Source organism: Euprymna scolopes, chromosome 27 (assembly GCF_053919585.1).
Source record: "Euprymna scolopes isolate OS-2025 chromosome 27, ASM5391958v1, whole genome shotgun sequence".
Lineage (NCBI taxonomy): Eukaryota > Metazoa > Mollusca > Cephalopoda > Sepiida > Sepiolidae > Euprymna > Euprymna scolopes.
Genome location: NC_136508.1, coordinates 93,771,334 through 93,784,390, shown reverse-complemented (window position 1 = coordinate 93,784,390; position 13,057 = coordinate 93,771,334). Strand labels below are relative to the sequence as shown.

Genomic DNA, 13,057 nt, shown 5'->3' with positions numbered 1-13,057 from the left:
AAATTGAATTTTAATTCCCTCGAAAATATTTTTACAGAAACCAATTCATTTTATTTCGAACTTAAAATATGTTTTGATGTGCAAAAGTTGTTTGTTTTTCTTTTTTTTCTTCTTTTTTTTCTTTTCATATTTTAAAACTAATAGATACATATTTTTAGAAGGGACATTTTTCGATCTTCACCGTCTTGCACAGCTGAGAAAATTTCGTTCAGCCGACAAAATGACTTTATTTCATTTTGGAAACTGTGTTGCATTGGCTTATGTGCCTTATGTCATTGTATACAAATGCTCGGGGATGTAAGTAATTTTATTTTTATATTCAACGTATCCTAAAATAAGGAAATTGGTCGACGAAAATTCGAAGTGTTTTAACAGTCGACTCGGGATATGAATTTCCACAAAATTCCACCAATACACGTGTCTGTATTCGGTACAAATCCCCTTTTTTTTCATAACAATGTCTAGTTTTAATGTTTCTAAACACAGTTATTCCATTCTATTTATTATTTATTAATATTTGTGTTGCCTAGTAAAGGTTTCTTTAAAACATAAAAAGAAGGGGGGGCGGATTGGTTCCGGTCTGTTGTCATACCTGTCAATGTTTCACTTGGTATCATCGATTCTGCTAATTTAGTGTTTGCCCTGAACCATCGGCCCCTTTGACGAGACAAGGTATGGTCCGGCTTGAGTCTAAGAGGTACACCCTCCCAGTCATTACTTTCTTCAGGAGCGTAGGTTATTGCCGTGAAATATCAACTAGCTCATTTTCGAGTATTTTTATAAACCCTTCCGAGGTGCCTCTTTGGGGGAGCTGGATTATTATTTGCATTGGATATAAAGAAAACTCGTTGTTTTTGATGAATGGGTGGAGGCGGCTAAAAGTCAGAACTACTACACAAGATACGCCAGTGTGACTATACAATGGTTAAAAAAAAAATGGTAGTATTCATGGAATGACTTGTAATAATAAGTCATTCCATTGAGGGGCCAAATTAGTGCGATGGGGTGGGGTAAAATAGTTCTTCCCCCCTCCCTTTTTAAAATATTTATTGATAATTGTTTCAAAAACACTGAAATTAGATCAAGCAGTCAGTCCTTTTTTTTTTTTTTTTTTTTTTCATTTTATTGTACCGGTTTAGAGGAAGGTAGGTTTGAATATCTTTGCCAAGTTCGTAATTTGCTGTCAAAATATCCGTTAAATTCTTGGATGCACAAATACGAAAAATTCTTGTTACAACTAAATATTAAACGGTGCTTCTTAAGATAGTGTTGACGACAGATCGATTTTTTAAAAAAAATATGTTTTTAAACCAAAACAATTACTTGATTGTCGTGTTGAAAATAGTAATACATCCAAAAATTACGAAAGTTCACAGGATAACAACTGCTATAGTGTTTTTGGTGAGAGTGAGTGATCCGTGCTGAAATAATAACGTTATTATTTAAAAAGCCATTCTTAACATGGGGAGGGTGTTTTGTACCTATTCCGTACTTTAACCTTACAATTGAATAAAAAACTAAAACTTGGATATACGAATTAAAAAAATAGCGCGGATCACTCTAATGCATTAGCACCGTGTTTTTAGTTAAAAAAAAAAAAAGAGTGGTGAAAAAGAGAGATATGTCCCCTGTATTCGCAATCTTCCATGTGTTCACATTTAAGGAAAATGTGATTTCCCCCAATTTTCCGTAAAAAATTACTTTTAACTATAATTTTTTAATTGATGAATTTTCATAATTTTTGTATATGTTACTATTCTCGACATGACAAGTATTGTCGTTTTTGCTTAAAAGAACATTTTTAAAAATCGATCTGTCGACTAGCTTATCAAGCACCTATTAAGCAATAAACTAACCACATTTTTTTTTTATATATATATAAGGGTTAAATACTATTTTAATCACCCAAATTATATAGAATAAAATGGGCCGTAGCATATCTCCCAAACAAATTATTTTGACTTAAATCATTTTTTAGTTTAGAAGAAGAAAAAAAAGCATTAAAAACATCCAGTTATTAAATCGTCATGTGAAATTCTGAAAAATATAGTTGCCATCTTTATAAACAAGCTCAAAGACGGTAATTTATATTTTCCTCTAGGTTTTATCTGATTTCAGTGGGTTTTTTTTTTTTTCAGAATAACTCACAAAACAATAAAAATAGGTAAAATAAATAAATATACAATATATGTTACCAAAAGCAAACTAAGTTAATCTTCTATCCATATAAGTATTGTTGTGTTTTAACTTATTTTAAAGTGTTTTTTTCTTTTTACTTAAAAATAAAGGTAGTGTAAAGCCAATCGAGTTAGAATAAAAAACAAAATGGCGGTCTCATCAGAGCTATAGTCGAGCCTCGATAGTTCTCAGAATTGAGAATCAAACAAAATGCTGGTCAAAATATATTTTTGTGCATTTTTGGTGATATTTATTGGATGGGTTGCTAAAAAAAACAGCTAGAAGATGCCAACAAAAAATCTGTTTCAGTATTGGTCACAGACTGTACCAGTACTGGTATTTCACATACTCAATAGTTCTATAGAATAAAGACAAGAAAAGAAATCTCATTCTAACATTTAAAAGCAACTTTATTGGTTATCTTCGTTAGTAACATGTATAGGAGAGAAACGGGTTAGTAGCTGAAAATGTTCTTGTGTGGAAACGTAGATTAAATATTAGACAAGCATGTTGAAGGAGAACAATATTCATGCGCGCTTGTATCTATAGTAGTCGTGGAGAGTTTCTGCTGTGGAGACATCAATTTAATGAGAAAGAAAGAGAAAAGAGTACAGTTGGTAATAGGAGCATGTGTCCATGTATGAACAAGGGCAGTCCACTAGCATGAGAAAGAAAGTTTGCGTGTACCGCATGTGGAAGTTCATGTTTGAAGATAGCCATGTAGGCTTGTTTGTACTCGCGCTAGCCCGAGGTGCAAAGGACCCGGGTGATGTTTGCTGTCAGCAAAAGCCAAGAAGAAAGGGTCTGTTGCCGGTTTCACGTTTTATACACACAGTCATGTGTAGCTTCAAAATCTCGAACCGTGAGAATTTGCTCCTGTTGCTTCTTGCAGTTTTCGTTTGCTACAGTTCCAAGCTCAGTTTTAGTCATTTTCTATCATAAGATTGCTCTCCACTGCCATAATCAGACCCAAAATTAGCTATATATATATATACTAGCAGTTCAGCCCAGCTTTGCTCGGGCCCTACATACTGGTCATAACTTTGTGTGTGTATATATATATATATTTTAAAGAAGTGAACCATCGCGTAAATTCAATCAACTAAAAAAAATGGAAAACGGGGTGAGCAAAAGAAAAAAAAATATAATGGGGCAAGTTATATGTACAATTCAATAAAATAAATAGGTCGATTAAAAACAAGATCGTTAAAATACACCCGAAGCTCTTTTCGTTCAGACTAACATTTTCAAGGGTCATAAGTCTGAAAATTATTTTTTTTTAGAATATTTGGTAGTGGTATGGAGTAAGAGCGGAGAGGAGGTTAAGAAAAAAAACCAAAAAAAACTGACTACCCAAATAATTCTCTCTCCTTTTCTAATTTTCACATATTACACATCATGTGGATGATAAAAGGTTTTAGCAAACATACAAACACACACAAACAGGTCTTCTTTATATAATAGACTAGCATGGATACTCGGCGTTGCCCAGGTGGACATGAAGTTCAGTTTGGACACAGCTGCTATGCTAAGGATATTAAGCAAAACCTCACAAAAGAACGGAATCGGCCCAAAAAGGGAATAGGTGACAACTTCCCCACTTTTTGTCCCCCAACTCCATTTTTGAAAAATGAATCAAAACAATTTTTCTTTCAATCAAAAAAGCAGCTAATGTCTATGCGACTGCAAAAAAAAAAAAATTAGCTGCTGTAGGTAAGTTCGAACCTGAAACGCAAAAGAAGGAAAGAAGGGAAAAACGTTGCTTTTGCCCATCGGACCACAATGACTTATGACGTCATGACTCTGCAAAATAACGTTTATAAACATAGTTTCAGTTTGATACACGTGTGACTTGCGAAAATCGTGATGCAAAAAGTGATCCCCCTTTGCAAGAAATGGTCCAGTTGACCTCCACAGAATTTTTTTTTTTTAATTTTCTCATATTATACGTCCGAGACATCGCTCTTTCAGATGATACCAGTTTCGACCTGGTCTGATGAGGTTGAGGAAAGTTTTTAGTAGACATACAAAACCAAATCGACGTTTGAGATTTATATAATAGACTAGCGGGAGTAGCCGGTATTGCCCGGGTGTGTAGAGGTGGTGTAATAAGGATATTGAGCGGGGGGGGGGGAGAAGCGAATGGAAAAAATCACATCAACAAAAACAAAAAACAACAATCTGGCGTTGCCTGAGTGTGTTGAGTAAAAAGAAACAACAAAAAAAGTGGCGAGGGTTAGGGTTAGAGAGGTGTTAAAAAAAGTGGTAGTGTTGTATATTGTAGGAGATTATATTAACAGAGAGATGATATTAAAACGTGTCATGTATTATCTAGTGGATGTGAGATATTGTTCTTTTAACAGACAGATAATAAACGTATAAATCATATCTCTGTTGTTTAGCCAGGAGGACATGATATTGACGTGTAACTGAGTCATGTTGTATTAGACTTATCACACAGGATATTTTTACAGTTCATAAATATATGCTTCATATCCTTTTTCTTGAAGAGTTCTATCTTCCCGCTGCTCCGTGACGAACCATGAAATGATCAGCACCATCCAATTGAGACATCTGTTCTTACTTGTAAAACCATAAAACAACTCTTTATATTTTTATAATATAAATTTATTATAGCTGTCTCAAATGGTTTTCACAGGATCTGCAGTTTGTCTACATTTTCTATTCTACAGCCTGCTCCGAGCTGTCTGTCCACCCCTGTCTAGACGTCCGTCCGCTTTGGTGGTCAAATCTCAACTCTCTCAATCTTTCCAAAACTAACTACATCATGTGTTCTCTTATGTCACCTAATTACGTGTCTCAGTCCAACCTAATATCTACATCTAGGTATTTGTTTATTCAAACCCCCAAAATAATGTTTACATCTATTTTCTATTCTCACATTCCTTTTGCGATTCACACGTCAATCATCTCTTCCCCAATTTAATTGTTTATTCTTCTAATCATAATAACTGTAAAATGTTTTTGACTCCTAGTGGGGGTATGAGACGAATGGATTCGCCAATCATTTTTATAACCACCGGCTGTGCTAAACAACCAATGAAAACCTTTCAAAGTTACTATAAAAATTGTCGAATTTTGGATTCAATCAGTTCACTGTTAACTACGCCACGAACCGCATTTGATTCTTGGCCGCCATCTTGGTTACTCCCAATTATAATAAGGATCTGATCTGAACTACGCCGCCATCTTTGTTCAACATAATGTCTCAAAACTTAACAGGTTATGGGCCCAGCCATCGTCTTTTCTTTGATGGATCGGAATCTAAATTCGAATTGTGGCAGGTAAAATTTCTGCGACAACTAAGGATTCGAAAACTACACAAAGTGATACAATCTCCAACGGAGAATCCTAACGACCACGAATTTCTTGAAAAGAATGCGACTGTTTTTGCAGAACTGATTCAATGCTTAGACGATAGAAGTCTGTCTCTGATTATAAGAGACGCATTGGATGACGGACGGAAAGCATTAAACATATTAATAGAACATTATTTATCAAAAGGGAAACCAAAAATTATATCACTATATACAGAACTAACATCTCTGAAACGTAACGAGGATGAAACTATTACCGACTACATTATAAGGGCAGAAACAACCGCCAATGCCTTAAAACTCTCAGGCGAAATAATAAGCGATAGCTTGTTGATATCAATGACCCTCAAGGGACTTCCAGCCGATTTTAAACCATTTACAACTGTTATAACTCAAAAAGACAAACCCATAAATTCCAGCAAATTTAAAGTGGCATTGCGCAGTTACGAAGAGACTAATCGTATGTTCGTGGACAATAATAACTCCAGCAATATTATGAAGTTCAAAAATGCTTCTCGAAATTATGCACCTCACCTCAACGTGTTCCCCAAAAGTAATTTTCCCAAGAAAAAGAATAAAATTATCTGCTATAATTGTGGATGACCCAACTACAAAAGTTTCCAATGTCGATATAAATGCTCTAAAATGGACTCCGTAAAAAACGTTGAGAACTTTGAGGAAGAACATACATTTCTATTCACATGTAACTTTGACAATACCATAAACGGTAAAAACCTCCTTGTAGACTGTGGTGCTACAGCGCATATTATCACCAAGGAATCCGATTTTATTAATTTTGATTCAAACTTTAATCCACAAAGTCATTTTGCAGAACTTGCCGACAGTAGTCAAATAAATGATATAGTCTTGAAAAGGGTGATGCTAAAATATCCCTAAAAAATAATAAAGGCGAAATCTGTAACTGTATTCTAAAAAATGCTCTGTTCATACCTACATTTAAGCAAGACATATTTTCCGTGCAGGCTGCAATTAAACAAGGCGCGAATATAAAGTTTGGCCAAAACAAGTCAAAATTGATATATCCCAATGGAACTGTATTTGACATTAAAGAAAATGCCGACTATATTATTTAAAAAGTATGGTTCCCTCCAAAACTGCCTGTCACGACTTGGAAACCTAGCATAAAATTCTAGGACACTGCAATACAGCTGATATTAAAAAATTACCAAATGTAGTCGAAGGCATGAAAATAATACCTTCAGATGATCTCCCAAATTGTGATGTGTATGCACAGGGGAAAATGATAAAATATATAAGCCGAACGCCAGACAAAAAAGCTACGAAAATTCTCTCGCTTGTGCATTGTGACTTAGCAGGTCGATCAGCCCGATGGGGAGAAATAATCTAAGGTACGTTTTGAACTTTATTGATGATTTTTCCGGTTTAATTATAGTTTATTTTCTAAAAAACAAATCCGACACTATCCTCGCCACTAAGAAATATTTAGTGGATATTGCCCCATGTGGCTCAGTAAAATGTATTCGCTCACACAATGGGACTGAATTTACTAGTAAAGACTTTGAACTTCTATTAATTAACCACCGTATTAAACACGAGAAATCTGCGCCATATTCCCCCTTCCAAAATGGCACCACTGAAAGGACATGGCGAACCCTTTTTGAGATGACAAGATGCCTACTTATCGAATTGAAATTAGCGCATAGTTTATGGACTTACGCTTTAATGGCAGCAGCATATATCAGAAATAGATCGTTCAATACTAGATTAGGAAAAACGCTGTATGATGCGTTCTGCGGTGTAAAACCTAAAATGAACAGAATGCATCTATTTGGTTCTGATTGTTTTGCATTTATAAAAAATACCAGTATACTAAATACTAAAAGCGAAAAAGGTATTTTCGTAGGTTACGATAAAAACAGTCCGGTATATTTAATCTACTTTCCAACCCAAAATGCCATAAAAAGGGTTAGATGTGTAAAATTCAATGATACATTAAATTTAAAAAATGGCGATCCAGTGGATGAAAAACGTGAAATATTACCTAATCGATCACAATGAAAATATTAATAACGACGACAATTACAGTAGAACATCTGACGAAAATATTAACCAGACAAGTCGATACCCAATAAGGGAGCAAAAAAGGCCAGACTTCTTACAAATTGAAAAGATAAAAGATTACGCGGTAGATTACTGTTACTCATTAAACAGCGCACTGGAAAGTTATAATGAGGCGATTAATTCAGAAAATCACCAAGAATGGGAACAAGCTATGGTATACGAATTGAAAGCGTTATCTGAAAATTACACATATAAAATAGTGGCAAAACCAACAGTTAAAAATATTTCTTCACACTGGGTTTTTTCCAAAAAAATCACAGCTTCTGGCAGTGAAACTTTTAAAGCAAGATTTGTTGCAAAAGGTTTTTCACAAATTTCTGGAGTAGAATATTTTGCAACATTTTCACCAACGACAAATTTAATAACAATTAGAATTTTATTACAACTTACCACTCAATACAATTTAAAAATACATCAAATGGATGTAAAAAATGCTAAATTAAATGCTCCGATTGACTGTGAAATCTATATTTACCCTCGAGAGGGATTTAAAATGAAAAATAAAAATTGGGTGTGGAAATTAAATAAATGGTTATATGGACTAAAACAAAGTGCACACAATTGGAATTTAACACTCCATAATTATTTAATAGAACAGGAATTCAAGCAATGTCCCGTAGACACATGCATGTATACCAAAAATGTAGGTAATAAATTGTTGATTTTGTTTTTTTTGGTTGACGATATATTACTCGCCTCAAACTGTGACAACACTTCAAAAGATGTTAAAAATGAATTAAATAAAAAATTTAAAATGGCCGATCTTGGACAACTGTCATGGTTCCTCAGTATAAAATTTACCTGTGAAAATGAAACTATAACTATGAACCAATCACGATACATTGAAAAAATTCTGCTCAAGTTAAGTTCGGAATGCAAGATTGCAAACCGTGTAAAACTCTTGTCGAAATGGACATAAATAAAAATATAGAGACCGAAACAAAATCCATAGATAATCAATTATATAGGGAAATGGTAGGGAGCCTCATCTACTTGATGACCGCAACTAGGCCTGAAATGTAACAAAACTTACTGAAACCGACAATTAAAAACCTTAATCGTGCAAAACAAATCCTTCGTTACCTAAAAAGAACCCAGGAACAATCTTTAATATTTAAAAGGTTTACATATCCTCTAAATTTAGAAGGATTTCAGATTCAGATTGGGGTAACTCTGAGGATAGAAAAAGTATAACGGGGTATTGTTTCAGACTGTCAAAGACTGGGCCTATGATCTCTTGGAAAACTAAAAAGTAACAAATTGTTGCCCTTTCTACTTCTATGGTTTCTGTTCTGCTAGATCTGCAGCAGATGTGCTTACAGTTATATCTCTCTCTCTGATAGGTTCATAAGAGTAGTGGTTGATGGGTAGAAATCAGAAGCTCACAGTATTAATGCTGGAGTCCCTCAGGGGTCCATCCTGGGCTCAACTCTCTTCCTGATCTACATTAATGATCTTCCAAGTCACATCCTTATGCTGATGACACTACTATCTATGGTAGCACATCTAAGACTGTAAACGACCAAGTTCTCTGATTCTCTCTCATCTGATCTTGAGCAAGTGGTACAATGAGAAAAGAGGTGGCTGGTTACTTTTAATGCATCTAAAACCAAGCTTTTATCTTTACATTATCAACGTTCTGATCCTCATCTGGCATCAATTGAAATGAATGGCTCTCGTCTTGGGGAGGCCTCATGTTTTGACAAGCTTCTGGGCTTGACCTTTACTCCTGATCTGAAATGGAACACGTACATCAAATCTGTCTCCAAGACTACTGGAAAAGTGGTGGGATCCTTCTATCGATCCGGTAGATATCTCACTGCTGATGCAATTCTCTATCTATATAAGAGCCAGGTACGTCCAAGGATGAAGTACTGTTGCTACATCTGGGCAGGAGCTGCTAGAAAGGATTTGTCCTACCTTGATAGAGTTCAAAATAAACTTCGTAGCCTTGTGGGGGATGCCCTTTTCTCTTCCCTGCAACCTCTATCTCACAGAAGAGATGTTGCAAGTTTGTCTCTGCTTTATCGTTATTTTCATGGCAAGTACTTGACTGAGCTTCAATCTATGGTCCCCCCTCCCCAAACTTTCACAAGAAACACCCGTCTAGCTGAAAACACCATCAATAATTCCCCCCACTCTTTATCTGTGCCAAAACTTCTTTCTTAGAAGTGCACGCCTATGGAATTGTCTTCCGTTTTCCTGCTTTCCAGCTGATTACAATATGGTTGTCTTCAAGTCTAACATAAACAAGTTTTTGATGAGCCGTTCCATATTAGTTATCAAATTTACTGAATTTCTAATGATTACTTTATTGTCCAATTTCTACTGTATACTCTTTAACCCTTATCCTCGAGTGACCTCTTGGCCTTGATAAGTGGTTATGCCTTTGTAAAAAAAAAAAAAACCCATCCCCTTCTTGTATAAAATTGTCCAGTTGAAGGTGAAGGAATTAATGTTTTTGGCCAATTTTTTCGGTATTTGTCGTCCAAAGGACGGATTTGAAAACGATACTGGTTTCATCAGGTTCCATCACCTCTATCAAAAGTTTTTGCGAGACACACACACACACACACACACACACACACACACACACACACACATTTTGCCTTTATATAATAGACTAGTACCGGCGTTGCCCGGGTGTTTGGAGGCGTGTGTTGGGGGGGGGGGGTAGATCAAAACGTTGTAGGTGTAAAAGAAAAAAAAGTTTTAGTAGAAAGGTAGGCTTGAACCCCAATCCTTTGACGCGGAGGTGGAAAGGAAATGTTAAAAAAAAACCCTGTGACCTAACCATCTCGACCACGGGAATAGATGAATTGATAAGTGTTAAGTTGACATTTATAAAGCGAAATTAATAAATGTGGGAACGTTGCGTGATGTTTGACCTAGTTTTGCGCTGGAAGCCAGTTTCTATGCAGCGATCAAAAAATATCTTGAAAATAGCTGGTAAAAGTCGGGTAAATTAAAGATAGCTGCGACCAAAATTCCTTAGTCGTAGATATTATTATTTAGACAGTTTTAAGAAGGAGCGAGCCAACCGAGAATCACGGCGAAAAAAGCCTTTTGTAGACATACACAAAAAGCGAACACACATACATACATACATTTTCGCTTTTATATATATAGACTAGTAAGAGTAACCGGTGTTGCTCGGGTGTGGAGATGTGGTGTAGTAAGGAACCAGGTGGGGGGAGATCAAAACAACAGACAGCCCTGGTAGAGAGAGGTGTTAAAAAAAAAAAAAAGGAAAGGCTTGAACCCATAATGCGAAGGAGGAAAAGGTGTAAAAAATCTAACGTCTTAACTGATGCCTTCATCGCGAAACCGGAAGTTGTGATCGTTCGAATTAAGGGTAGTCAGTCCAACGGAAATGATGACTTGCGAAAATGTCGACACAAAAACCAAACCCTTCTTTGTAAAAAACGGTGCAGGTGAGGGTTAAGGAATTAATGTATTTCCCGGCGTGATGCCGACAACACCTCCGTTTGAATTAGTTTCGCTTTTAATACAAAAAAGCCGAATCAACACGTGAGAAGCCAAAATAGCAATAATTTTGTGAAAGTCGATGTAAATAAATCTATATGCTACGCGCTTTCCCAAATCCTAGATATTATTATCTAGAACCTATATAAACAGTTGTAAGCGATCGTAACCCCCCCCCCCCCCGAGATCGTGTGCGAGAAAAGCCTTTGCAAGACATACATGGAATGGTCACACACATTTTTCCTTTTATATATATAGAAGACTAGCCCGGGTGGTATACTAAGACTATTGAGCAACCTGATAAAGTGTTTCAATCAAAATAGCAGCAAGTACCATGCAAGTGCAAAAAAAAAATTAGCCGCAGTATGCAGGCTCAAACCTTTAATACGAAAGAGGAAAAAAAGGTGTCACAGGCCCTCAAAATAACATTTTATAAACGTACGTCTTAATTTGGTAGGTGTATGAAAATGTCGACGCCAAAAATGACCACTCTTTATAAAAAAATGGCTCAATTGACCAGCACAGAATTAATCTTTTTGGCCAATTTTTAGATATTTTTTATCCGAGAGATTGATCTTTCTAAAAATACCAATTTTTTCACGGTCCAATGCGTTTGCCAAAAGGTTTTGGCAGACATACAAGCATACAAACACACCTTTCGCCTTTTAGATATTAGAGTGTTCTCTAAAACAAAGTGAGATTTTTCACCAGCCCCATTTTAGAGGGAAGGGGGTGTAAAAAATGTTTTGTTTTAATCAAATAGAAGTAACTCTCTAACGGACAAATATATATACGTTCGTGGCAGCCATTGGAAAATAATTTTGATGTGGATAAAGTATTTTCTTGAAAAGATTAAATCAAATTAAATTTTGTTCTCAACATGCAGCAGCGATCCACAATAAAAATGATAAACCTGAATCTAATCTTGATTTTGTAGGAAGAAAGCTATCGACGACAAAGAAATGATTAAAAACTAACTTTACTTTATATATTAAAACTCCCCTGTGACCAATTTCAATTATCACTGTTGTCCCCGATTACCACAACCTTGATATGGAGGCAGGCGGATTAAGACTTTTGGGAACTCTTAAGCTTTTTAAAAGGATTATGATAATCGCAAATGATGTAATCCCTGTGTTAACAAAATTGTGTGTCATCGATAGTTACACATTTATCATTTTTGAATTATTAACTAGCAGGGTTACTCAGCGTTGCTCAGGGAAAATTTCTTTCTCTCTTTTCCCTTCCTTCCCTCACCTCCCTCTTTATCTTCTATTCAGCTTGTTCCTCTCTATCTGAACATACACACGCACACACATACAGACAAACGGAGCTATAAAACCCGACATTGTAATATGGGACAAGAAGGAGAAGGAAGCAACCTTGGTGGAAGTTAGTGTCCCGAATGATGCTGGGTTAAACAGAGCTGAGAGGGAAAAGATTACCAAATACCAGGGTCTTATGTATGACATGAAAAGAAACTGGAACCTTAAGAAGATCTCTATCATTCCAGTAATTATAGGAGCAACCGGACTTATGAAAAAGAATTTTACAAACTATCTTACAAATATACCAGGTAAACCAAGTGCAAAGGAGATTCAAACAATTGCACTTAAAGGGACGGTTAGAATCTTAAAAAGATCTCTCGGTTGGAGTGTCTAAAATAGCAGGTGTATGTTTGGCATCTGGTAGGATGCCCCATCCCTGGCTTAAACAAAATGATAAGAAAAATGAAAAAAAGAGAAAACAATTAGTGTGGACAATTTTTTTTTTTTAGATCATCTACTGAAAATTGTCCACACTTTTTCTAATGACATCAAAATGAAGCTCGGGCTGGATAAGTGTGCTAAGTGTACTCTGAAAGCTGGCAAGAAGATATCTACTGAAAATATACAGCACAATGAAAATAGTGTAATCAGAGAACTGGATGAACAGGAAACATACAAATACCT

The 13,057-nt window shown here is 35.7% G+C and overlaps 1 protein-coding gene across 1 annotated transcript in view; it reads left to right on the top strand.

Moving 5' to 3' along the window:
- Positions 1-155: 155 nt before the first annotated feature.
- LOC145249004 (BOS complex subunit TMEM147-like) overlaps positions 156-13,057 on the top strand; it is a 38,885-nt gene continuing 25,983 nt past the window's right edge. The window contains exon 1 of the mRNA XM_080110858.1: positions 156-297. Within this exon, the coding sequence (XP_079966984.1) occupies positions 221-297 (77 nt within the window). The 5' untranslated portion in view covers positions 156-220. The remainder of the gene's footprint in view (positions 298-13,057) is intronic.